The 25853-nt window shown below is 41.5% G+C and overlaps 1 protein-coding gene across 2 annotated transcripts in view; it reads right to left on the bottom strand.

Moving 5' to 3' along the window:
• Positions 1-25853, bottom strand: part of LOC126279013 (etoposide-induced protein 2.4 homolog) — a 36338-nt gene that overhangs the window by 8551 nt on the left and 1934 nt on the right. For both annotated transcript variants that reach the window (XM_049979397.1, XM_049979396.1), the window contains exons 4-6: positions 16085-16204; positions 14709-14932; positions 7900-7974 (exon numbers count right to left, since the gene is read on the bottom strand). In XM_049979397.1, the coding sequence (XP_049835354.1) occupies positions 7900-7974; positions 14709-14932; positions 16085-16204 (419 nt within the window). The remainder of the gene's footprint in view (positions 1-7899; positions 7975-14708; positions 14933-16084; positions 16205-25853) is intronic.

Below are 25853 nucleotides of genomic sequence, written 5' to 3'. Positions count from 1 at the left end.
GGTAGGGGAACTGTCACTGAGGAGACACAATTCAAAGTCTGTAGTAAGTTGGTCAAGTAGAAGACCCCTACCCAACGAAGTGGAACTCCCCCACAGGGGGTGGTGTGCACTGAAGTTCCCGAGGAGGAGATACGTGGGTGGGAGTTGCTGTAATACGATAGACAGTTCAACATAAGAAAGTGGCCTACCTGGAGGGACATAGACTTTGCAAATGGTGATTGCCGCAGTCGTCTAACTGCCATTGCTTCCAGGTTGGTATGAAGGGGGATCCAGTCACTAATGACATTGGTGTGAACCAAAGTGCAGACCCCCCCCCCCCCCCCCCCTCCAGACGCTATCCCAGGGCAAGCAAGGTTCCGACAGAACGCTCATAACACGAAACTTTAGAGAGAGGTCATCACGAAAGTGGGTTTCTTGAAGAGCAAGATAGAACAAAGAGTAGAAAGAAACAAGGCATTGTATTTCCAGGAGTTGGCGATAATATCCGCTGCAATTCCACTGGATTATCATGTGGTGAGAGTCCAAATGAGACATAAAGAAGCTGAGGGGAGGTCAAGTCACTTGGTCGATAGTCTTAACCAATGAGGATGGGGTGATATCCATAAAAACTGAGTCTGATTCGGGATGAGGTGGAGGGGTGAAGTCCTCCAAGAAGCCAGGGAAGCCTTGTCCTTTGACTTTAGATGCTTCTTGTTCTCCCTCGGAGGGAGGAAAGAGGCATTGTCAGCAAGGGAATAGGTGGCAGTGATTTCGGAATCGGACAGAGAGTGAGTAGCCTTGGGGTCCTGGAGTGCAAGTCTCTCCTCCGACCAGAGCGTGCAAGCTTCCTGTCCTGACAGTGCTGGGGAGGGGTGTTCTGAGATAGAGCCCCATCCCTAGCAGGAGCCAGAAAAGAGGACATTTTCCCTGGATGAGGATGAGGATGAGGAGGAGGAGTGGTTCCTGGAAGGAAAGGAACAGTAGCTGCCGAGGATGAGGAAATGGAAAGGGGGCAGAATGGAGATAAGGGGGAGGGGCGAGGAGGGGAAGTCATAACTGAGTACACAATTAGGCGGTGGGGTGCACGGGTCCCCAACATGAAGAGGGCAGCCACAGTCACTACAGATGAGGGTGGCATCACATCACGTGGAAATGTGGCCGAACTTGAGGCAATGGAAGCAACGCATGGGAGGTGAAATGTACAGTTTCACATCACATATGTACACCATTATCTTGACCTTCTCAAGCAGGGTATCCCCTGCAAATGTCATGATGAAAGTGCCAGTGTCTACGCAGTGGCCCATAGGGTCTTTCTGGACACGCTGGATGAAATGAATGCAATGTTGTTCCAGATTAGCCATAAGTTCATCACCAAACTCGAGGAGAAGGTCCCTTTGGAAAATTACATCCTGTGTCATACTGAGTGACTTGTGAGGAGCAATAGCCATGGGGTTGCCTCCTAACAGTTGTAGGCACAGGAGGAGGCTGGCTGACTGGCACAAGTTGCCTTTATAAGGAGAGAGCCAGAGCTCATCTTGCTTAATGACACTACTTCACCAAACCTGTCCTCAGTATGTCCCACAAAGAAAATGGGTTTGGTGGCAGCAAAAGTCTCCGTGTCAGTCCTGGTACACACCAGGAACAGTAGAAAGGGTCTTGCCCCAAGCTGGCATGTCTGGCCCTCCTCCCAGGGTGCATCCAAGGAGCATAAGGCTGGAAAGGCAGAAACAGGAACTGATACAGAATTACGTTAAGGAAGAGATACAACCACAGTAGAGTGGCCAGAGAGTTTGGCTCTGAGCACTATGGGACTTAACTGCTGAGGTCATCAGTCCCCTAGAACTTAGAACTACTTAAACCTAACTAACCTAAGGACATCACACACATCCATGCCTGAGGCAGGATTTGAACCCGCGACCGTAGTGGTCGCGCGGTTCCAGACTGTAGCGCCTAGAACCGCTCGGCCACTCCGGCCAGCCCTGCCAGAGAGTTTAACATATTTCATGTGCCAAAGATCAGCCCTGGTACCACCCACTCTCAACAGGGGCTCGACTTGTAGGCACCACCCAGCCACAGCAATGGCCGCCTGGCAGGACGGTCGTTGCTGGGAGTTCCGATGCCACGAAAAGATGGGCAACCACCCTTAGGCTTGCACAAGGCATTCACAGCACAGGTATCAGCAGTGTTATCCCTGTGGCATCAGGGGGCTCAGCCAGATGGATACAGAACAACCCCACCACATGGACAGGCTATTGAGATGATACCTAGAAAGCAGGTGAAAGGGCTTTGGCGGGGAGGGAGGGGAAGGGGGAAAGGGAGCAGAGGAGGAGGAGGAGGAGGAGGAGGAGGAGGAGGAGAGCAATCAACACCAAATACCAACCGGCCTGCACTACAGATTTCAAATTTAGAGATGGAGGTCCAATTCCCTGGGGGGGGGGGGGGGGGGGGGGGGAGGGGAAAGAAAAGCCAAAAAGGTGGAGGAAACCCAACCAACCAAAACTGCAACATGAAGCAAAGTCATGAGGATAGCCAGGCAGACACAAAAAAGAACACCAAGAGAAGGAATGGAAGGGGCAAAAGGAAAGAAGAAAGGCCAGGGAAGGAGAAGGGAAAGCAGCCCAGAAAAGGATAAGGCTGCAATAGCTCAGGGACCCATGCGCACCACACACGTAGCCACCAAAGAGCTGTTGGCCCCCTGGTGGGCCAAATTTTGAGATCTCAAGGGTAAGGGGGAAAAAAAAAATAAATGTAAGGACTTCTGTATTTCTAAACACGTGAGCAAAAATCTAAAGTATTAACATCAACACCTTTGCGATGAACTGTGTTTAGATGGAGAAAGCAAGTCAAATGTTATATATGTTTCATTAAGAACACAGAAGTTATTTTATTTCGATAAAACTAAACACATTTGATGACAAAAATATGTATTTCATTGGAACCACAAGACAGATTTAAAATTGCTTCACTTATTTCAGAAAAAAGCAGACCTCTCGAAAGAAGTGTATTAGGCAGCAATGAGTTGTGTAAACCAACACTATAGGCGACTGCCAATAAAATGTTGGTTCTACTATGTTTGTTATGGTCGGTTATTGCCCACTGTGTTATGACTATTATTTTACTGGTATTTTGTGGTTTTTCCTTCACAATATATGTGAGTACACAGTATAAAAACTGCCAGTGACTGCCACTTTTTCCTCCTCTTATCAACCATACTTTCTAATATATTAACTACTTTCAAAGTGCCAAACTGTATTAGAATAAATAAAATGTCTCTAAAATGTTGCACTGTACATTGTCCTTGCAGTAAGACAGTCGCAATTCCTGCTGATATCTGTTGCCCATGGCCTCTGGCCTGCTGAGGAGCACTGCAGTCCTAAGTCCATGGATAAACCACAAAAATCTGCTGCATTTGGCTATTTGACAGAATGATCCATGTGACATTTGAGAATGGTGGAGGTGGAGGTGGAGATGATGATAATCCCAACAGTGGTTGTCTAAAGATTATTCATTGTCTCCTTGAAAATATATTTCACTCAGTTAAATAAGATGTTGGCAGGTTCTATTGATAGCCAGTAATATTTTTTGGAGAAAATCAGATGCTGCAGTTGCTTGTAATTTGAATGTAATGTGAATCACTTTCTCTTACACGGTAATATTAAACGATGGAAAATTCACTAGAAAATAGAAAAACGAGGGAAGAAAAGCTGTCAGACAAAACCAAACAATGGAAAATATTACACATTATCTTGAAAATTTCTCAGGTATTCGGCTGGATAGAGTTGTCCAAAAGGTGTGATATTTCGGCAAACCGACTTCTTGCCATCTTCAGGCGCACTTGGTGTCTGATTGAACTCTGATGGATGCCAACTTTATATAATCTCCAACCCTTTCCCGCAGCCTCCATCTGGGAGCTTCCGAGCAGTTTGCGGCCGGTGGTGGGGGAATGGCAGCGCTGGGTGGTGGGGCAAGCATGGCGCCCCGCAACAGATCAAGGGCTGCAGTTCTTCTGTGGCTACGGCTGCTTGTGGAACTCTGCCGTCGTGGTGACAATGCTGCTGCTTCTTCTTCTTCTTCTTCTTCTTCTTCAGGTGTCCTGACAGGAATGGATTTCCGTGTAGACTGCCGTTGTGTTTTAATCACACTCAAAGCTGGATGCCAGGCTTTGCTTAACTGGAAACTGCTGTCTTTATTTATTAGTTCGTCATGCAGCCAGATCTCCACTGCCTCTTTGAGGAGACAATCCCAGAATGTGTTTGATTGCTGTAACACCTTTGTGCCATCATAGTTCATGTCATGTCCATGTGAGATGTAGTGCTCTGCCACGATGGACTTGGTGGGCTGTGTGTTGTCTTTGTGGCATTTATGTTCACTACATCTCTCTTGTACCGTCCGGATGGTCTGGCCTTATACATTTTCCCACACTAGCAAGGGATGCTGTAAACTCCCAGTTTCTCGAGTCCTAAGTCATCCGTGACTGATCCTAATAATGTTTTCATTTTGGACGGAGGGCAAAACATGCACTTGACATTATATTTCGTGAGTATTCTGCCGATCTTTGCCGATGTGTTCCCAACAATTGGTATGAGCGCTGTCGCAACCGGTTCGTCTTCGTCCTCGGAAGGCTGTGGTCTCGGCCTATGCGCTTTATCTGCCGTTTGTTGTAACCGTTCATGCGGAACACGGCCTGCAAGTGCTGCAATTCAGCTGCTAGGCTGTCACAGTACGAGATTTCGTATGCTCTGTGCACTAGTGTGCTTAGAACACCCTCTTGCTGTGAAGGAGCATGACAGCTGGAGGCATGCAGGTACAAATCTGTATGTTTCGACTTACGCTAGATGCTGTGTCCTAGTGTGCCATCTGGTCTTCTCTTGACGAGCACATCCAGAAATGGAAGCTAGTTGTTTTCTTCTACCTCCTTCACAAGCTTTATATTCTGGTGCAGCGAATTCAGATGCAGCAGAAAGTCTTGGAGGCGTTGTCTGTGCGGCCAGATTACGAACGTATCGTCTACATATCGAATAAAGCAAGAGGGCTTGTAGGCTGCCGACTTGAGCACTTCTTCAAAAGCCTCCATAAACATATTGGCCACTACTGATGATAGCGGACAGCCCATCACTATTCCATCTGTTTGTCCGTATTAGTTCCCATCGAACAGAAAGTATGTTGATATAAGTTCGAATTCGAAAACTTTCGTTACTGTTGGTCGGAATTTATGTCCTGTGAGGCTTAGGGAGTCTCTTAGAGGTACCCTAGTAAAGAGGAATACCACGTCAAAGCTCACCATGAGATCTTCTTGGCCCAATCAGAAGTTCTGGAGCTGCTGGACGAAATGCGCGGAGTTTCTGATGTGGTGCTGACATCTGCCCACAAAGGGACTGAGCATCGATGTCAGATGTTTTGCTAATTCATATGTTGCTTACAATCGGGCAGAGAGGCAATCCATCCTTATGGACTTAAAGTCTAGGAAGTGCAGCTGCTCGTGGACCAAGTTCCTTCACCATCGTATTTTCTTCGCAGGTGTGCTGGAGAAGCTCAATAGTTTTCTTTTCACTCTATTGGTAGGATCGTCTTCGATTCTCCGGTAGGTAGGTGTCGTCTTCTAATAGGTTGTACAATTTTTGCTTGTATACATTAGAAGGTAGTAGGACCATACAATTCCCTTTATCTGCTGGGAGAACGACAGTCTCGGCATCTTCTCTGAGTCGCTTCAGTGCTTTCCTCTCTTCCTTGGAGATGTTTGGCTTCGAGGGAGCCGCCCTGGTGAGCACATGCCTTGTTTCCCCATCGTATTTCCTCTGCAGTGTCACGTGCAAGTGCGAGAGTGGCCTGTTCCACCGTGCTGATGAATAGTTCTGTTGCTAATGTTGTTGGTGTGGGTGCAAAATTCAGCACCTTTTTAAGTACGGATAAGGTAGCATCGTCAATTACTTTCCCTGTACAGTTGTTGACAGTTCTCTGTGGTTCTTCTTGCGATGGTTTGGCTGCAAGGTGTTCGTATTTTGCAGTTTCTCTGCAGGTGGCCGATTGGCAAGCACTTTTGGCTTGAGACCAACTAACTGCATCTCCCACTCCCATGAGTCAGGGGAGAGTGTCGAGGCAAGCTGCAAGTGGAGTGAGAAGAGTTCTCTAGAGGTCTCGTCAAGTCTGCGTCGAGTGTACCGGATCCTCTCCCTGACCAGAGCCAGCTCTTCTAGTGATCCAGTTGGCGGCTGCATTCTGATATGATGAGTGACCCTTGCAAAAGATGGTACGATTCGGTCCTCTCGGCATCTCAGTAGAAAGACAAAGGAGGCCAAAATGCCTCAACGATGGAGGTAGAAGAAAACAACCAGCTTCCATTTCTGGATGTGCTCGTCAAGCGAAGATGAGATGGCACACTAGGACACAGCATCTACCGTAAGTCGACACATACAGATTTGTACCTGCATGCGTCCAGCTGTCATGCTCCTTCACAGCAAGAGGGTGTTCTAAGCACACTGATGAACAGAGCATACAAAATCTCTGACTGTGACAACCAAGCAGCTGAATTGCAGCACTTGCAGGTCGTGTTCCGCATGAACGATTACAACAAATGGCAGATAAAACGCAGAGGCTGAGGCAGAGGCCGAGACCACAGCCTTCCGAGGACGAAGACAAACTGGTTGCGACAGCGCTCATACCACATGTTGGGAACACATCGGCAAAGATCGGCAGAATACTCACGAAATATAATGTCAAGTGCATGTTTCGCCCTCCGTCCAAAACGAAAACATTATTAGGATCAGTCATGGATGACTTAGGACTCAAGAAACCGGGAGTTTACAGCATCTCTTGCCAGTGTGGGAAAATGTATAAGGCCAGACCATGTGGACGGTACAAGAGAGATGTAGGGAACATAAATGCCACAAAGACAACACACAGTCCACCAAGTCCATCGTGGCAGAGCACTACATCTCACACGGACATGACATGAACTACGATGGCACAAAGGTGTACAGCAATCAAACACCTTCTGGGATTGTCTCCTCAAAGAGGCAGTGAAGATCCGGCTGCATGACGAACTAATAAATAAAGACAGCAGTTTCCAGTTAAGCAAAGCCTGGCATCCAGCTTTGAGTGTGATTAAAACACAACGGCAGTCTACACGTAAATCCATTCCTGTCAGAACATCAGAAGAAGAAGAAGAAGAAGAAGAAGAAGCATTGTCACCACAACGGCAGAGTTCCGCAAGTGGCCGTAGCCGCAGAAGGACTGCGGCACATGATCTGTCACGGGACGTCGTGCTTTCCCCGCCACCCAGCTCCTACCTTCCCCCCACCACCGGCCGCAGACCGCTCGGAAGCGCCCAGACGGTGTCTGCGGGAAAGGGATGGAGATTATATAAAGTTGGCATCCATCAGAGATCAATCAGACACCAAGAATGCCTGAAGATGGCAAAAAGTCGGCTTGCCAAAATATCGCGCCTTTTGGACGACTCTACCCGGCTGAATAGTCGAGAAATTTTCAAAATTTCTGTATGCCGGGAAAACCTCAGATTACATATTACATATTATAATATTAGAAGTATCTAATAAGAGGCAACAACTCAATATGTACTTTAGTAAGAAGACCTCTCTCACAAGGAAAATGATCATAAGTGAAGTGATCACGCTAACACACTTGTGTACAGAGGGTGGCTGTAGTAGTAGATGTTCACCACAGAACATGTAAACAGTCTGTGGCTGTAACTGATTTTGTTGGAGAAATGACAGTACACAATGCTGATTTTTGTTAGTGACTGGTCATTCAGAACAGTAAAATCTCAGAATATGATGCACAACTATTAGGAGATTATTGTGAAAAAATGTGATTGATTTAGTCAACAATTTACGTATGGCTTATTACAGAGCCCTTTTTACTACCTTATTACAATAATAAATGAGAACATTAACTATAACTTACCAGACTCCAGTTACTGGCACTGCTTCATTGCCACTTATTATGAACATAGGAAATACCATAGAAAATATACAGCCGCTGAAACAGAAGCACTCAAATTACAAAACTGCCACTTATTATGTACTTTGGAAACACTGTAGAATATATACAGCTGCTGAAACTGAAGTACTCTAATCACAAAACAAAATTGTGGAATAACTAAATTAGGGACACTTATCTGGAATCTGGAGTACACAATGAAAGCACTAGCATGTGTACTACAACTCTTGAAATTCTGATTCCTCATTTAGATAACATGAAATGGCTGACATTTTCTCTGATTTGGACACAGAATGATGAAGTACCAAAGTGAAGATAAATAGGCAATGCTTATCAACAAATGATCAAACCACCATACAATAAGTTTTAAGCAAACAGTATTCAGCTGCGAGATACTTTACAATAAGAAGGCATAATTATTTTCTCTCGGTCATACAAATGATGGAAATACATCAGCAGTGGACAAGAGCTGAAAGTCACTTCTTGGTATAACTCATTCCCAGGCAGTGGTTTATGAAGGGAGACACAGGGTACCATTTATTCTACACCTACATCCATACTCCGCAAGCCACCTGATGGTGTGTGGCGGAGGGTACCCTGAGTACCTCTATCGGTTCTCCCTTCTATTCCAGTCTCATTGTTCATGGAAAGGATTATCAGTATGCTTCTGTGTGGGCTCTAATCTCTCCGATTTTGTCCTCATGGTCTCTTCGCGAGATATACGTAGGAGGGAGCAATATACTGCTCGACTCTTCGGTGAAGATATGTTCTCGAAACTTTAACAAAAGCCCATACCGAGCTACTGAGCGTGTCTCCTGCAGAGTCTTCCACTGGAGTTCATCTATCATCTCCGTAACGCTTTCATGATTACTAAATGATCCTGTAACGAAGCGCGCTGCTCTCCGTTGGATCTTCTATATCTCTTCTATCAACCTCATCTGGTACGGATCCCACACTGCTGAGCAGTATTCAAGCAGTGGGCGAACAAGCGTACTGTAACCTACTTCCTTTGTTTCCGGATTGCATTTCCTTAGGATTCTTCCAATGAATCTCAGTCTGGCATCTGCTTTACCGACGATCAACTTTATATGATCATTCCATTATTCCATTCCATTCCGTTATTGGAACAACTGTGTGCTTCACGCAAAAAAAGGTGATTTCCTCCCCCCCTTTCAACTTTATTGTGGTTGCTAATGTGCAATAACCATCCTCCACTGAAGATTTCTTCTTCATTGCAACAATCAGAGCAAACAAAACTATATAAATGCACATCCAGTTACTTTAAGTAACAACGTGCTGTATGGCCAGAGACTCGCAATCCACTGAAAATTATAACTACTCAAGATAACCAGCTAAAATAATTTAAACTTAATTTTAATTTAACTATTCTGATGGCCAAGCTGGAGAAAAGGAGGATAAGGGAGGTGGGGTTGTCTTTCTGTGCATATCTCAGAAAAGCCTTTAACGTGCTAGAGAATCCCTGAGCCCAATACAATATACAAATGAATATATATATCTGTGTGTGTGTGGGAGGGGGGGGGGGGGGGCACTAACCTGTATGAATGTTGTGGAAACTCCTCTCTAGCACAAAGTATGAAAAAATATGTTCCAACAGTCAAATTTCATTATGCTAAATATGAAAATGTTAGATCACCAGAACAAATGTACCACATCAGAACACTCTGAGACCATTTGAAATATTTGGCTGACACAAGTAACAGGATATTACAATGCAAATACAGATACAGCAACACTCATTTTATATTTTAAAAAAGTATTATGGAAAGTTGTTCCACTATACTGCTCTAGCACACTTCCAACTTCCCTGTAAAAATCTATCAAACAGTTACTATATGATGCACAGACATCGCAACTGTATTGTTCTATCACTGATCTGCTTCATTGTGCTGCACTTATCTATACCCAGAATAGCTGTGGTATTTACTTCCAGTTTTTTCACAGACGTAGCATTGTAAGTTAATTTTTTAGCCGAATATTACCTATATCTAACAGTACAAGGAAAAGATAAATTACTTCTCACTATAAAGATGACATGTTGCAGACAGGCACAACGAAAAGACACTTATACATTAGCTTTGGCCAAAGCCTTCTTCAGGAAAGGAACCACTGCCCTCTCCACACATACACATACCCACGCACGCACGCAAGCACACCTCGCACATGAATGCCATGTCATGGGTACATGAGGTGTGCTTGCTTAAGCGAATAAATATGTGTTTCCTTTTCTGCTGAAAGCTAATGTGGGGTGTCTTTCTGTTGTGCCTGTCTGCAACTCAATCTGTCATCTTCACAGTGAGTAGCAATCACTTTCTCTTATACTGTTGATATTCCAAGTTGGAGTTTCCACTGTTTGATTTTACCTATATTTCAACAACACAAAGAGCTTTAGTATATCTTTCTACAGGTAACTACACCTGGGCTTTGTTTCTAAATATACCCTTCACTGATCACCAGATGCTCCAACTAGCACGCGCAGGCGCGCGCGAACGCACGCACGCACACACACACACACACACACACACACACACAAATGACCACTTACTTGCTGACAATCTTTTTGTTGTGCCTATCTGCGGGTATTCAGCGTCTCTGCTATATGGTGAGTAGCAACTATCCTTTTCATAATATTATTATACTCATATTTTGTCACTTCAGTGGCAACATTCCACCCAAGAAACATGCCTTCCAATGAAATTCACTTCACAATGTTGGCAAAAACAGGGACACAGAAATGATAAATGAATAACACACATAGTTTCGAAGTTGAAAGCAGTATTAACAATGCGTAAAAAGTAATTAAAAGAAAATATGGATTTGATCTCAATGATCCTGTTGTAGTATCACTTCTCCTCTGATCTGACAGTTCAGTATGTCTATGTCAAATTATTAACTGTAATATACAGTTATTCTTTGGTATTTTCATGCATGCATACATGGAACAGAGTTGTGGTCTTATATCTTCTCAGTATGCACATGCTGTGATGAGACCTGTTATCGAATGATCACAAGTCTTTTGCCATTATGTTAATTGGATTAAAATGAATTGCCAAGAGAAAGAAGTCAAATAAATGATAGTTTGTGAGACTCAAATCAAATTATATCAGCTACTTATTAATCAGTCATCAAGATTTCATTACAATAGTACAGCTTAATGAAAATGCTGGACGCTGTTGACAGGCAATGAGAATGCTGGTTGTTGCGCACAGGCCTGCTAGACAGTCAACCTATTTCAAGCCTCATGCTTCCAGCTTCACTATTTGGGCCCACACTGCACAATGTGGAGTCCCTCTGGCAGTTGACTAATCTTTATTTACACCTGCATCTTCTGTATAGACTTGAGAACTAAATCAGACTAATTCTGAGAATTTAACACCAAAATGAATTTAATAATCAGAACAACAAAAAAATATATGAAATAATTAGATTTTTTAAAAATAGGATTTTCTTGGTTGTCCCCTGATTTTCTCCCCTACCATCTTGCCTCTGAAAATGTTTTGTATTAGAGTATCAAGTCTAATTAAGTGTCTAATGAATTTTGCTTTAAGCCAGTCTCTAACTTTCAGTAGTTCTCTCTTTTCTTCGATTTCCTTTAGAGCCATCTCATTTTTTTTCCCCACCAGTCCAGCTAGTTTCTTGTAAATCTCCTCCAGAGCCACATTTCTGCAGCTTTGAGGTCAGTTCTCTCCTTCGCTAGTGTCCAGATTTCCTATCCGTATGTCAGGACACTACACACAAATCTTTTCTTAGTGTGGAAACTAATGTGCTTTTCAATACAAGGTGGTTCTTATTGTGAAAGCACTCCTGTAAGGCATTGTTCTTCTTCCTCACACATCTACTGTCTTCCTCCATATTGCTATTGAGATGGTAAAATTCAGTTACTTCCTTGGGTTGTTTACTACCTATTTTTACGTCAGTCTTACCTCCACCACCTTTCTTGTCTATAACCATCAATCTACATCTACATCATACTAGGCAAGCCACCTAATAGTGTGTAGTGGAGGGTACTTTCGGTACCACTATCTGATCCCTCCAACCCTGTTCCATTCATGAATAGTGCATAAGAAGAACGAGTGTCGGTAAACCTCTATATTGGCTCTAATTTCTTGAATTTTCTAGTCGTGGTCAATACACGAGATATATGTGGGGGGAAGTAATATGTTGTCCAACTCATCCTGAAAAGTGCTGTCCCGAAATTTCAATAGTAAATGTCTCCATGATGCACAATGCCTCTCTTGTAACACTCTCTCATCAGCAAAACGATCCCATGACAAAACGCTCCACTCTTTGTTGGATCTTCTCTATCTCCTCTATCAGTCCTACCTGATGGGGATCCCAGATAGGTGGACAATACTCAAGAAATGGGCGAACAAGAGCATTATAAGCCACTTCTTTCGTGGATGAGTTACATTTCCTTAAGATGCTTCCGATGAATCAGAGTCTGGTGTCTGCTTTTTCCACTATCTCTTTTATATGGTCATTCCACTTCAGGTCGTTGTGGATAGATATGCCCAGATATTTACGGCAAACGCTGTCTTCAGCTGTTTGTCATCAATTGTGCAGCTATACAGTAGTGGATTTCTTTTCCTACATATGTACAATATGTTACATTTATTTACATTCAGGGTCAACTGCCAGAGCCTGCACCATTCATCAATTCTCTGCAGGTCGTTCTGCAAATTCTTACTATCTTCTGGCATTGCTACTTTGGTATAGACAACTGCATCATCTGCCAATAGCTTAAAGAGCATTTGCTGTTTTCTACTAGATCATTTTTATATATTGTAAACAGCAATGGTCCTATCAGACTTCCCTCTGGTACTCTGGATATTACCTTTACATCTGACGATTTAGTTCCATTAAGAGTGCTGTGTTGAGTTCTATCTGCAATAAAGCATTGAATCTAATCACAGGTCTGTTCAGATACTCCGTAACCTCATGTTTCTTTTCATTAAACGCCAATGCGGAACAGTGTCAAATGCCTTACTGAAATCAAGGAACACAGCATCAACTTTAGCATCATTGTCCACTGCACTGTGGATCTCATGGAGGAACAGAGAGAGGTGAGTTTCCTAGGATCTCTGTTTGCAGAATCCATGTTGATTTTTATAGAGGAGATGTTAATTCTCCAAAAATGTCATAAGTCTTGAGCATAAAACATATTCCATAATTCTACAACAGACTGACGTCAATGACATAGATCTATAATCCTGTGGATCTCTCGTACGGCCTCTCTTAAAAATGGGAATGACGTGTGCTTCTTTCCAGTCATTAGGTACCTTTCGTTGCTCAAGCAATCTACAATAAATTATTGCTAGAAGGGGAGCAAGTTCTTTCGCATAATCTTTAAATAATCTTGTAGGTAACTCATTTGGTCCTAAAGCCTTTCCGCTACTAAGCAATTGTAGCTGCTTTTCAATTCCACAATCGGTTATCACAATATCTGTCATTTTGATGTTCGTACGATGAGTGAAATGAGGGACAGTGTTATAATCTTCTGCGGTTAAACAACTTCAGAAGACCAAATTCAGTATTTCAGCCTTCTCTCTATTATCTTCCGTTTCGGAGCCAGTGTGGTCACTGAGAGAATGAATTTTGTCTTCTTAGTATTTATTTTTACTTTTTTTATCTCCTGATTTAAGCCTTAAGCATTCTGCTGCCTGGCACCTGAAACAACTGCAATATGAACAAAACGTAGTGGTTCTTTGGAGAGCACTAATTCATTGGTGTCATGCAAGAAAAATGTAGGGTAATGGACTGAGGTTGTGACAGAGCAGTCACAATAAGCTAAGCATTAAATGTACAAGATGCAACTTCTATTTCCATATGGTATTAATATGAGGCATCAGGTTGCTATAGCACTGACCATGACAAACATTTGAGTGGGGGGAAAGAGAAATAGCATAGAAATTGGAAGTCATTAACTATTAAATACCAATACTATGTTTTTTAGTGACAGATGTCAACTTCATCATGCAAAAATAATGGAGTAGCCAACATAGCAGCAAACTGTTTGATCATCACAGTTTCCTGTTACTCAGGTAAAGCCTTAACATTAGCCAGGACCATAAAGGAAGACTTGGCTAAAAGAATTGAAAAAAATACAGTGTGTTTCATTTAACAGCTCAGAAGTCTCTCACTGAAAATTACTGAATGTAAACTTTCATACAAGTTTTCATCTTTTGCAATGTGTTCCAATGATTTCCATTCAAAGATGGAAAACTGAGTACTTTCAGAAAATATTACAATTTTTGCTGAACTTCTGCTCTGGCTTTTTTCTTCCTTTTGTCATGCATTATTTATTTATTAGGATAAAAAATTATTTGCAAATATTTTTGGTGTCATCAATCTTCAGTATTTTTGTCTGTTTTGATGCTGTATATTACTACAGCATTATTACAAACATATAGATATTACTTTCTATTGCATTAACAAAAGATGCTTACCAACTAAGAGTCATAAAAAATACTTTTTGTTTCAGCAGTGACACTGAAATTAATCACATACGCTTTTTCTACTGAGGAAAAGAATAACAGAAGAAATTTGGAAATTTGTGGTAAGGTCTTATGGGACCAAACTGCTGAGGTCATAGGTCCGTAAGCTTACACACTACTTAATCTAACTTAAACTAATTTATGCTAAGGACAACACATGCCCCCATGCCCGATGGAGAACTTCTAACCTCCGAGGGGGAGGCAGCTGCGCGGACCATGACAAGACGCCTCAGACCGCACGGCGTAACAGAAGAAACTCACCTTACAATGAATGATGAGGGCAATCCAGTGAGTACTGCGAGAGGCAGACCAAAACCCACAAAGTATGGCCAGTTGTTTTCCATGAAATTCAAACGCTGGTGTAGCTCCCAGCCCATGTTTAACCACTTATATTCAAATGAATATAGAGAATATAGCATACACATATGAATTAGGCTCAGTAGTTCATTGAGAAACATTATTGGTAATAAGCTCACAAGCATGCTCTGAAATTAAAGAAAAAATTAAAAAATCAGTTAGCTGAGAAAAATTTATACACACAAATAAGTAAAGAAATAAGAAAATACAGATAAAGTCTGAATCATGGCAGCCTTCTGCACTTGAGGCAGCAAGTTATGAAGCTTGCTGTGGAAGTTAAGCAAATGTTCCTTTTGATTCTTTGAGGCAACATGGCATATTTTAAAGTTAGCAGTATACAAGTTTGTCTTGCACTGGAATTGTTTGAAAAACAGCATCAGAGGCCAAATAATTCAGTATATATGTAACAAGTTTGGCATGTAATGTCAGGAGATTGCTCAATTCCTATAAGTTACAAAAACAAGTAAAAACGGTGCGATTTAACACTTAACTATAAATGACGCTGTATTTGATGCCCTATCTTCCGCACCACATTGAAAGAGTCAACCAAGAACTGACAGAATTTTATCCATTCAGATAAATGCACTTCATAATGCCTTGAGTGTAATAAAGCAGCAGTACGCGATACAGATTATGTACCTACGTAAGCAAGTTCATTTTTTTGTAATTTGTATTTTTGGGTCAACTGGACTTACTGATACTGGATGTCAGCTTCATCCTATAACTTAATTACATAGTGGCATATTATGTCATAATGCGTGAACAGGAAGAGAACAATACATTGGCAATATTTTTTTCTTATTTTTTGGAATGTAGGTTGTGGTGATGGACTCAACTGTACTGTGGCCCAAAGTATAAATTAGGTTGAAGGGTTACACGTCAGGTGTGAGCTGGTAAAGCCAACGAATGTGAATACAAAATCTTAGTTGTGGTAAAATACTGATCTGTAGTGTACCCCAAAGCCTAGGTAAGTCTGAAAAGAGACAATCTGATTGCAAGTTGGTGAAGCAATATCTAAGGCTACAGTCAGTTCACATACTCAATGAACCGTTAAGATGGGTCTGTTTAAAACATGCAACTAAGTTTTGGGAGATTTCAGTATTAAGAAAAATTAATTTGGATTTCTCTTTTCAATATGCTAAACTGTAGTACATTAGCTACATTCTAAGGGCACTGCAATATATATCACAACAAAAGGAAATAACAGAAAATCATAGTTACATCAAATTATTTCTTATGATAACCATAACATATTCACTTTAAGACAAATCAAATCTTACCTGAACAAGGAACAATGCCTGAACTAATATGCTGAATAATAGGTCTGCAATCAATTTGCTGACACTACTCAACATTTGTGGACGACCTCTGGTATGTCTGTACGCAGAATCTGCAATATCCTTAAGAAAGAAAGAAAATATTATGAGAGTAACAAAAATTTTCAACTTAAGTGTTATTAGTTCTAATAACATGTGACTGTCTAAATGATTCAGAAACATACATTTCTGCACAGTATGTAAGATACAAAGCACGGAAATATCAAAATTATTGTCCATTATTTAATTTAGCTTCCATTAGACTCACCAGGACAGTGAAAAATTCAGAACTGAAACAGATGTCAGGCAAGGACACACTGTATCACCAAAATTACTCTCAGAAATCCTACAGAAAGTTTTCAGGTGTTTAAACTGAGAAAATTACGGGAAATTTGGACCATATCTGAACTAACTACATTTTGTGTATGACGTTCTACTGTTTGTCTACAGTGTAGGTAGTTCAACAACTGGGTGAAAGTAAACAAAAGAGTAAAAATTGCCTGGAGTGATTTTGGTAAACTAAATAATGTTTTCAAAACAAAGCTTCTGATATGACTTCTTCAAAGGAAGGCTTACATTATGGTGCATTGCCAGTTTTGTAATATAGCAGTGAGACCTGGACTTTCAATGCAAACATTATTCAAAAACTGACTACTGAGATTTTAGGTAGGTATTACTGGGAGGGACAGGAAAACAAATAAATGCTATGATGGTACAGATTGAAGCAGAAGACAGTTATGATTGAAACGAGGGTGAGAAATGTACCTTCGCAAATGAATGTTAGATGGACCATGGAAGTTCCTTACTGGGTGCAAGGAAAGAAGGAAAGATAGAGGCAATGACCTTGTGATAAGTAGGTAGAAGACAGCAGAGAAAACCTGTAGAAGCAACATGGATGAGTATATCTGAAGATCTTAATATTAAGAAAAGTCTACAGCAATGGATATCAAATAGTGGCCACTGCTGTTGAAGATATTAAATCCTCAACAGTAGCAGCCACTATTTGATATCCATTGCTGTAGACTTTTCTTAGTATTAAGATTTTCAGACATGTAAGTCTGTGCTGATTATTAACTTTGCTTGAGACGGAAGTCCCAAATCTACACACTGAGAATTATTTTCTTATTCTCAGCTAAGTTATTTGCTGTAATCACTGCGAGTAGCATTAAAATAGTTTGCAAGACTGAGATTCGATCACAGCATTCTATCAGCAGAATGCTACTAATTAGGTGTGCACCACTTGAGCAAATCTCACAGACTGTCTCAAAGTGACGACTTGTCCAGGTCCAACACATAGTTTTAACTTTTCAACTTGTTACAAACTATCATCACAGTTACACTTTACTGAGAGTAAAACCATTATTTCTCATTAACTTTCATGAGCCAACTCACTCCCCTCTCCCCCAGGTGTTATAGTCAGACCACTACAAAATGTCCCTGGGTTGCATTGTGTGTGGAGTGGACACATTACAATTTGTAAATGTAACCATAGTGATGGTGCCAGGTTTTCCACCCCTATCACTCAAGAAGCAGTGTCATGCTCCCTTAGTGGCTGCAAAGCATCTGTCATGTGTTCATCAATTGTTGTGGACCGTGTGTTACTGATTCAGTTCGTGTTAACAGTGCAATGTTAAGTGTCATTTTTTTCAAACGTATGTCAATTAACTCTTCCTCTAACTATAGGAAAGTAGGCGAGGGTGCTACCTTAAAGAGTGAATCTCATAATCCTTGTACCTGATGCATGACATTATTTTGAGTGAGACAGGGGTAATGCAGGACTCGGAAATATGGAAGCGTCCGATCCCACCCGTCCGCTTTGACCCATGACGTTACAAATATGGCGGAAACGACCATAAACGACAATTCCAATATGGTGGATATAAAATCGTTGCATACGTACCATAAAGACAGAAATACATCAAAAAACACACACACACACACACACACACACACACACACACACACACACACACAGACGCGCGCGCGCGCGCGCGCACACACGTTTCACAAAAAGCCTAATGACTCTAATGGGACAAGCGTGGGAAATTGGGGGGTTTTGGGTGGGGAGAAACTAAATATAAACAAATTTAGCCATCCACCCCCATACAAAACCACGCAAAACAACGAAAAAAATCGACATCACAAAACTCACCAAATACCACAAAACGATATTATCAGGAATCGGACACTTCCCTTGACCTACATAGATCTACAGCAGCTCCCGATCCCATCACCCAATACAAAAATCAAAATGCACCGCCAAACATTACGAACAAAGACTTCCCTTGACCTACACAGATCTACAGCAGCTCACGATCCCATAAATTGGGATCGAACACTTCCCTTGATCTATATAGCTCAACAGCAGCTCCCGATCCCATCTCCCAATACAAAAATCAAAATGCACCGCCAAACATTATGAACAAAGACTTCCCTTGACCTACACAGATCTACAGCAGATCCCGATCCCATAAATTAGGATCGACCTCTACCCTTGACCTATGTAACTCAAAAACATCTCCCAATACCAATCTTCACAGCCACAAATTTCAATGAAACACTTCCCTATACCCCAATACACAACACATACGCCAAAAACAAAAAAATGAGAACTTACCACAAGAAAGTTCCAGCCCCACAAACTAGACTGGCCACCACAATCTCTCTCTCTCTCTCTCTCTCTCTCTCTCTCTCTCTCTCTCTCTCTCTCTCTCTCTCCCCCCCCCCCCACACACACACACACACACAAACCAACGAAAAAATACTAAACCAAAAGAAAAACCCAACCCACCCACACCTCAATCCCCCGCCCAACCTCTCTTCCTGGCCCCAAAATAAGAAACACAAACAAAAACAAAATGCAACATAAAAAAATCTCAATCACACACTACAATTCAACAAAAACTTCAAAATAGATCCTCCACAACTAAAACAAACACAAACACATTCCTACTCTCCCCCCCCACCTTAACAAATACTATACAACAAAATAAACCACCCACCCCACCCTGAGCCACAGCACTCCACCCACCCACCCAGACCTCCCTAACTAACAACTTTCAGCCTAAACATTTTACCCACAGCCCTTAAGAAAACCCGAACAATACAATAGCCCTCTGGGACACTCTTCCGCCAACAGTACTCATCTAAATGAGACTGAAGGGTGGAAGAGCGCCTCTTCCTCCTCTCAGGAACTGACTTAACCGCCCCCACATCCCCTTTATTGTATTAGTAAAAGCTCCTGTCTCATAATTCTTAAACTCTAATCTATGGTTCACTACTAAATGATTAAATTCCCTCTCACCCAACCCCCTATAAGAAGAAAAAGCATCAGAAACTATTGTGGACCCCGGCTCTATATATTCCCCACTAATTCAGCCTTGGACTTCCCTTCCACAACCCTAAAAAACATTCGGACTCCCCCCCCCCCCCCCCGGAACAACAGCCCCCCACACCCAAAGACCAGCCACAAACTTCCCTCTCCCATACTTCCTCTTCCCAAACTGTGACTCGTCCACCTCCACAACAACCCCATGCCCCCCCAACTTACCCCTGTACTTAATAAATTCCGAACACACTTCACGACAAAAGGAATACCAATCTAAAATGCTCCTCTCACTCACAACAGTCTCATGAGTGCAAAAACTCTATGGGGATCTATAAGAAAAATAATATGTAACGAGCACAATCTCGCGCATGCCCAACTTAGACTTCTCGAACCAGGTACCGTGCCGTATGGAACGCCATATGTCATCTTTGCAACAGCGCCAAATATAACCGTCCCTGGTCCAAGAGGCCGGAACTTTAACCAATTTCATTGGTTCACAGCACACACCACACTTCACCACCTCGGCAATTAAGCCAAAAAGCTGTAGGAACTTAATCAGCTCTAAAGCTGCGTCCCCCATCACAGCCTTCAACCGAGAACTATTGATTTTGTCTTTCATATCCATTCCCGAACAAAAAACCACAACCGATTAAACTTAATAACAAAACCACCCGACGTACAGCAATCATCAATACGTTAACCTTCACACAAAACCGTTAACTCACTGATACAAATTCCGCTTCAAAATACGCAAGCAGCACTCGCCACAGAGCAACATCAAACTGAGCCCAATACACCAAACAAACGATAACCCTGAACATACCACCAGAGGGCACAACAAACCACAACACGACGACATCTACAAACATGCCACACTCACAAACCAAACTCCGTGCCGTCATGACGTCACACGCCACAACACCCTTACGTCACGGGTCAAAGCCGACGCGTGAGATCGGACGCTTCTGTCGACCCCAGGACTCATATACCATTGTCGTAAGTCACTGAACTATGCTCCACCAAAAATTGGTATAACTTCTGTGAAGAAAATAATTAGGGAGAAGTGTGCTGGACATCAACAAGAGTCAACTGCTGCTCTTTCCACTACAGGGAAGAGCAGAGTGCATGCCACTAAAATAACAGAGCTATATACATTCAGTGACATTTTTATTAATATTACATGTGGAAAAAGTATCCAATGCGTAAGGCGCTGCTTCTCTCGCTATGAGACAGTGAGTTGTTTTTCAGAGGGAAAAAAATCAGTCTTTCTGTTGTACTGAAGAAGATAGGGTTTTGAAGGGAAAATTTTACTGGAGCAAGAGTTTATGCTTGAACAAGAGGATAATGTTGCCTGAACATGACTTTTCTTTTAGGGTAGTATCGAAGTGTATACCTAATGAAATCATTAGGTTGGAAGAAATGTGGGTGAATGTTGGTCATTCCAGACTGAGTGTGTGGATTGGTCACACAGCACAAGGGACAATGAAAGCTCCAGTCAGTTCATTATTTTACATTCCACATCAGTAAAACTTGGCACTACCACAAGGAGATTACGGCAATGAATGTTAAAAAATGGTTTGTAAACACTTTGCTTCTGAACACAGGTAAGAACTCCACACAACATTGGACAATGTACCACATCACTTTAATCAGTTAAACAAGTCCCCTATATGCAACAGCAGGAAGAGCGACATTGTGGACTGGCTAGAGAAGAACAGCATAGATTCATTTGGGGGGGGGGGGGGGGGGGGACATAACTGTTGGAAATTGTGAAAGAGTACACATGATGTGATACCATTTATGATATTGAAAACATTGCAGAAGAAAATCATCAAGAGTCTTACACCTGCCCCCATATCACTGCCACTTCAAGTTAACAGAACTCGTGTGGGCTCAGGTGAAGTTATATGTTGTGGACAGAAGTAAAAGTCTTAATTTAAAAGAAGTCGATTTAGTCGATTTCTTAGTGTGTGAGGCATTGGACAGTATTACTTCCACAAAATGGACCAATATTTCAAAACATATGTGGCACATCTTTGAAGAGGCACGGTAAAAAGGAGCTGAACTCAAAGAAGGCATGAAAGATAATTAGGGGAGATAGCAGCAGCAGCAGTGCCAGCAGCAATGGTGAAGATAGTGACAGTGATGTAGGAGATGTGAATAATGACAACACACTCTTTGAAGCCTGTGGAGTCTACCCTCTTCCCAAAAATGTTAACACATTGCATTCGGTTCATGTAGATTTACGTGTTTCCGCATCCAACTATTGTAGATGGATCACGTAAATTTACATTTTTTATCCTGTGCGCATTTTCTGAGACCTGCTGCTCATGCCAGCAGCTATTTCAATTTAACAAAAGGTTACATATAAATTGAAAGGTTCAGTGCAGTGAACAACACTGTGAACTTATTTTAATCTTTCATTTAACAGCCGACAATCAGTACCACGGAGTTGTAAGTACTGTAGTTGTTCCCTTGTGTGGTATGGCACGAAAAAAGTTGACAGAAAGCAAGATTCTTGCTGAACTATTTGCAAACAATTTATCTGATGTTCCAAGTGATTGAGATGTTGTTACTGAGAGTAGTAGTGTAAGTAAAGAAGAAAACAACATGGCTATCATCAACTAGAGTGAGAATTATGAACTTCTGACAGTGAAAGTTGGCTGAAGAAGGGCAAGATGTTATTTTAGAAACATTTAGACAAATTCCAGGAGTAAAAACCATTCCCACTGAGATCAATAGCATTATAAACACTGTGGAATTATTTTTAGGGGATTAATTGTTTGATCAGACATCGACAATCAAATTCATAGTACAAACAAAACAAAAACTATTACAAAGAATCTCTGAAGTCTCCTAAATTTACAAATATCACTGCTGTTGAACTGAAAAAAACTCCTGGGCATGATTATCTTGATAGTGCAAATAAAAAAAGATTTTTAAAGGACTGTTGGTCAACAGATCCTCTAGAAGGGAGACCGATGATTGGCAAGCTAATGAGCAGAAATCGATTTGAGCAGATACCAAAATTGTGGCATCTCAAGGACAATTCCTTCTAAAGCAGTCAGAGAAACGGACTCAAAATCAAACCTGTGATAAAGTACCTCCTAGATAACTTTCAGACCGTATACAACGCAGAACAGGAGCTTTCTCTTGATGAAGCAATGATACCATGGAGAGGGTGGCTTCGTTTCAGACAGATAATCCTGGAAAACTTATCTAATATGATTTGCTTGTTCCTATGGTTTGCAAAAGTATAAGAGGACATATCTCCAATCTAGAAATATATGCTAGGGAAGGAAAAAAGCTGCAAGACATCATTCTCTCTATACTTTCACCTCACTTTACCACGTGGCACCATATTTATCAAGACAATTGTCACAATATTACAGCTATTGCCAAAACACTTCTAGAAAGGAAAACAAGAGTTTGTGATATAGTACGAATCAATAGAGGTCTCCCTCTCAGTGTCTACACAAAGAAGTGTAAGTGTGTGTGTGTGTGTGTGTGTGTGTGTGTGTGTGTGTGTGTGCATGCGTGTGCGTATTTGGTTCTTCTGAGAATTTTTCTATTTCCACGTCAAGACAAGAGGATCATCAAGCAACTCTGCTATCTGACCCCTGTGGCACTTTGCCACTAGTTAGAGTAAGGCCACGTATCTGGTTCGTTTTGAGAGCGCAAACTGGTTGGATCCCCCTGTCCAGTACAGCGAGGGAAAGCTGAGGTGTGTCCAGTTGCACCAATGTGGAGCCCTCTGCTGGTGTTTTAGGTTTAGGAGCCAAGGTAGTTGATGGTCTTTGCCTCAAACAAGTGAGCAGACTAATTGTATGGCTTGGAAAAAAGAGGACAGAAGGGATATTGCACTGTTGTTTCTGTTTGCACTGTTGTTTCTGTTAGAGATATGTGAACAAAGCATTTTTCCAATGTGTATAGTTGTGCATAGACTACATTGTGCTGGGAGCATTAGACCTCTGTGAAATGGTATTCTATGGTTATTGATTGGCAACGAGATCTTGTGCATAGCCCACATGTAAAATGTGTTCACATGTGCTAATAAAAGTGACTTGTTAATATAAATTCAACACAGATACCGCAAATAAAGGGACTTGTAGGTTGTGAGAATCATGTAACTTGGAAACCTGCCATTGAGGTGTATTTGCCTTTGGATCACCTGTGGGATGTTGTAAATGGTACACTGAAACCTACAGAATCAAGTTTTTCTGCTAAGAATCAGAAGGCAAAATCAAAACTAATCCTATTGATAGGTCCAGTAAATTACATTTACACAGAAAAGGCTACGTCTGCATAGGAGGTATGGGACAAACTTAAAAACACATTTGAAGATGGAGGTTCAACCAGAAAAGTAGGATAACTTTGTGAGCTGATAACTACAAGATTGACCAAGTGCAAAAACATGGATGAATAAGCAAATAAAATAATGTCATTCTCAAATTGTCTGAAGAATACTGATTGGTTGGTTTGGGGGAGGGAACCAAACAGCATGGTCATCGGTCCCATCGGATCTGGGATGGATGGGGAAGGAAATCACCCATGCCCTTTCGAAGGAACCGTCCCAGAATTTGCCTGAAGCCATTTTGGGAAATCACAGAAAACCTAAATCAGGATGAGTGGACATGGTTTTGAACCGTGGTCCTCCAAAATGCGAGTCCAGTGTGCTACTCACTATGCCACCTCACTCGGTGGGAAAATTGATTTAGAAATTGCAGAAGAATGGATTGGCATTTTATTGTTATCTAGACTACCAGAGACATAGCCACCTATGATTATGGATTTGGAAAGTTTGGGAATACCCATTACAGTGAAGAATGTGAAGGTAATGATTCTACAGGACATGAAAAATGAACCCGATTCTTATGATCCAAAGAAAAAATAGCATCAGGTTTATACTGTAAATACAAGAAGAAAAAAGCCAATAAAATGTTTCAGAGGCCAGAAGACTGGATTTTTTCATCACAGTGTAACGAAACATTGAGTTATCAATGAAAAGAAGCATGTTAATTCTAGTATTCCCGAGAAGAAAACTACCCATAAATGTACGGCACTATCTGCTTTTTATTCTTTTAGTGCAGCAAGTGAGGATCATGCAAAATTGTTTCTAGATTATGTGCATATCATTAAAGCTCCATCAGTTTTGTATGATGTTCACTCAATGCCTAACATTGGAATTTCCACAGTCAAAGGGACTAAAGTGTGACCTCGCAGGAAAAGTTGATCTTAATTTACTAGTGAATGGGGAAAAACAAACTGTACTGCCCATGATGTACATTATGTGAAGAAAATTGTAAGTAATATCCTGTCAGTAAGTGTAATAGTAAAGAGCGGTAACAAAGTCATCTTCGATACAGAGGGAGCCAAGATAATCGACTCTTGTGGTGGCATTGTAGCTACTACAACTATTTCAGAGGTATTTAAAAATTAAATACAGTTCAGGATATTGCTGAAACTGGAAATCAACCTGTTTATGCTTCAGAGATTTCTTGTGGTTTATGAGACTTGGACATTTGAAAAGAAAAAAAGTATGGCCTTATTGAAGATTATGGCAACAGGGATGGAAAATTATGGAAAGAATAACGTGAAGGGTGTCTGCAAGGGAAGCAGGCCAGCCTGTCATTTAAATCAAGTCAAAGAAGATCTACAGAAGTCCTACAACTCATTCACACATAAGTCTGTGGACCTATGGAGAATAAATCCATAGGAGGTAGCTACTATTTTGTGGAATACATAGATGATTTTTCTTCATACAGTCATGTTTACTTTATAAGTACCAAGGATCAACTGAGTGATTATATGCTGATTATTGCAAAACTGTTGAAAGACAGATGGGGAAGAGAATTAAAATTATTAAATCAGACAATGGATCAGAATATGTAACCAGTTAGTTTAAGGAACACTTGAATGAAGGGTACTAGGCTTCAGACTACCATTCGCTATAGGCCCTCTCAGAATGGTATTGAAGAACATGCCGAAAGAACCAGCGGGCAAGAAATATGCTGAATGATGCTGACTGAGCTACCTAACAGTTTTTGAGCAGAGACAGTGTCAACTGTGATATATTTAATTACCATATTACCTATCAAAGCTGTGAGAAACACAAATCTTAAGAAGTATGGACTGGGAAAATACTGGACCTAAGGCACTTGAGGGGAAAGTCTTTGTATGTGATGGCATGGTTCAGATTCCAAAACCATTAAGTAGTAAATGCAAAATCTAAAAAATTTATTTCTACTGGCCACTGCAAGGATTCAGATTTTGAGTGGTGGGGACAAGGAGCGGGGAGAGAGAAGGATACCAGATTAGAGATGGGGGACGGTAAAGTGCTGGGAGCATATAGGGACGAGTATATAATAAACAGTAGAGATGCACTATTTTTGAGAATTATAAACA

The sequence above is a fragment of the Schistocerca gregaria genome, chromosome 6, assembly GCF_023897955.1.
Source record: "Schistocerca gregaria isolate iqSchGreg1 chromosome 6, iqSchGreg1.2, whole genome shotgun sequence".
NCBI lineage: Eukaryota > Metazoa > Arthropoda > Insecta > Orthoptera > Acrididae > Schistocerca > Schistocerca gregaria.
The sequence above is the reverse complement of the archived record's forward strand: the minus strand, read 5'-3'. Positions and strand labels throughout refer to the sequence as shown.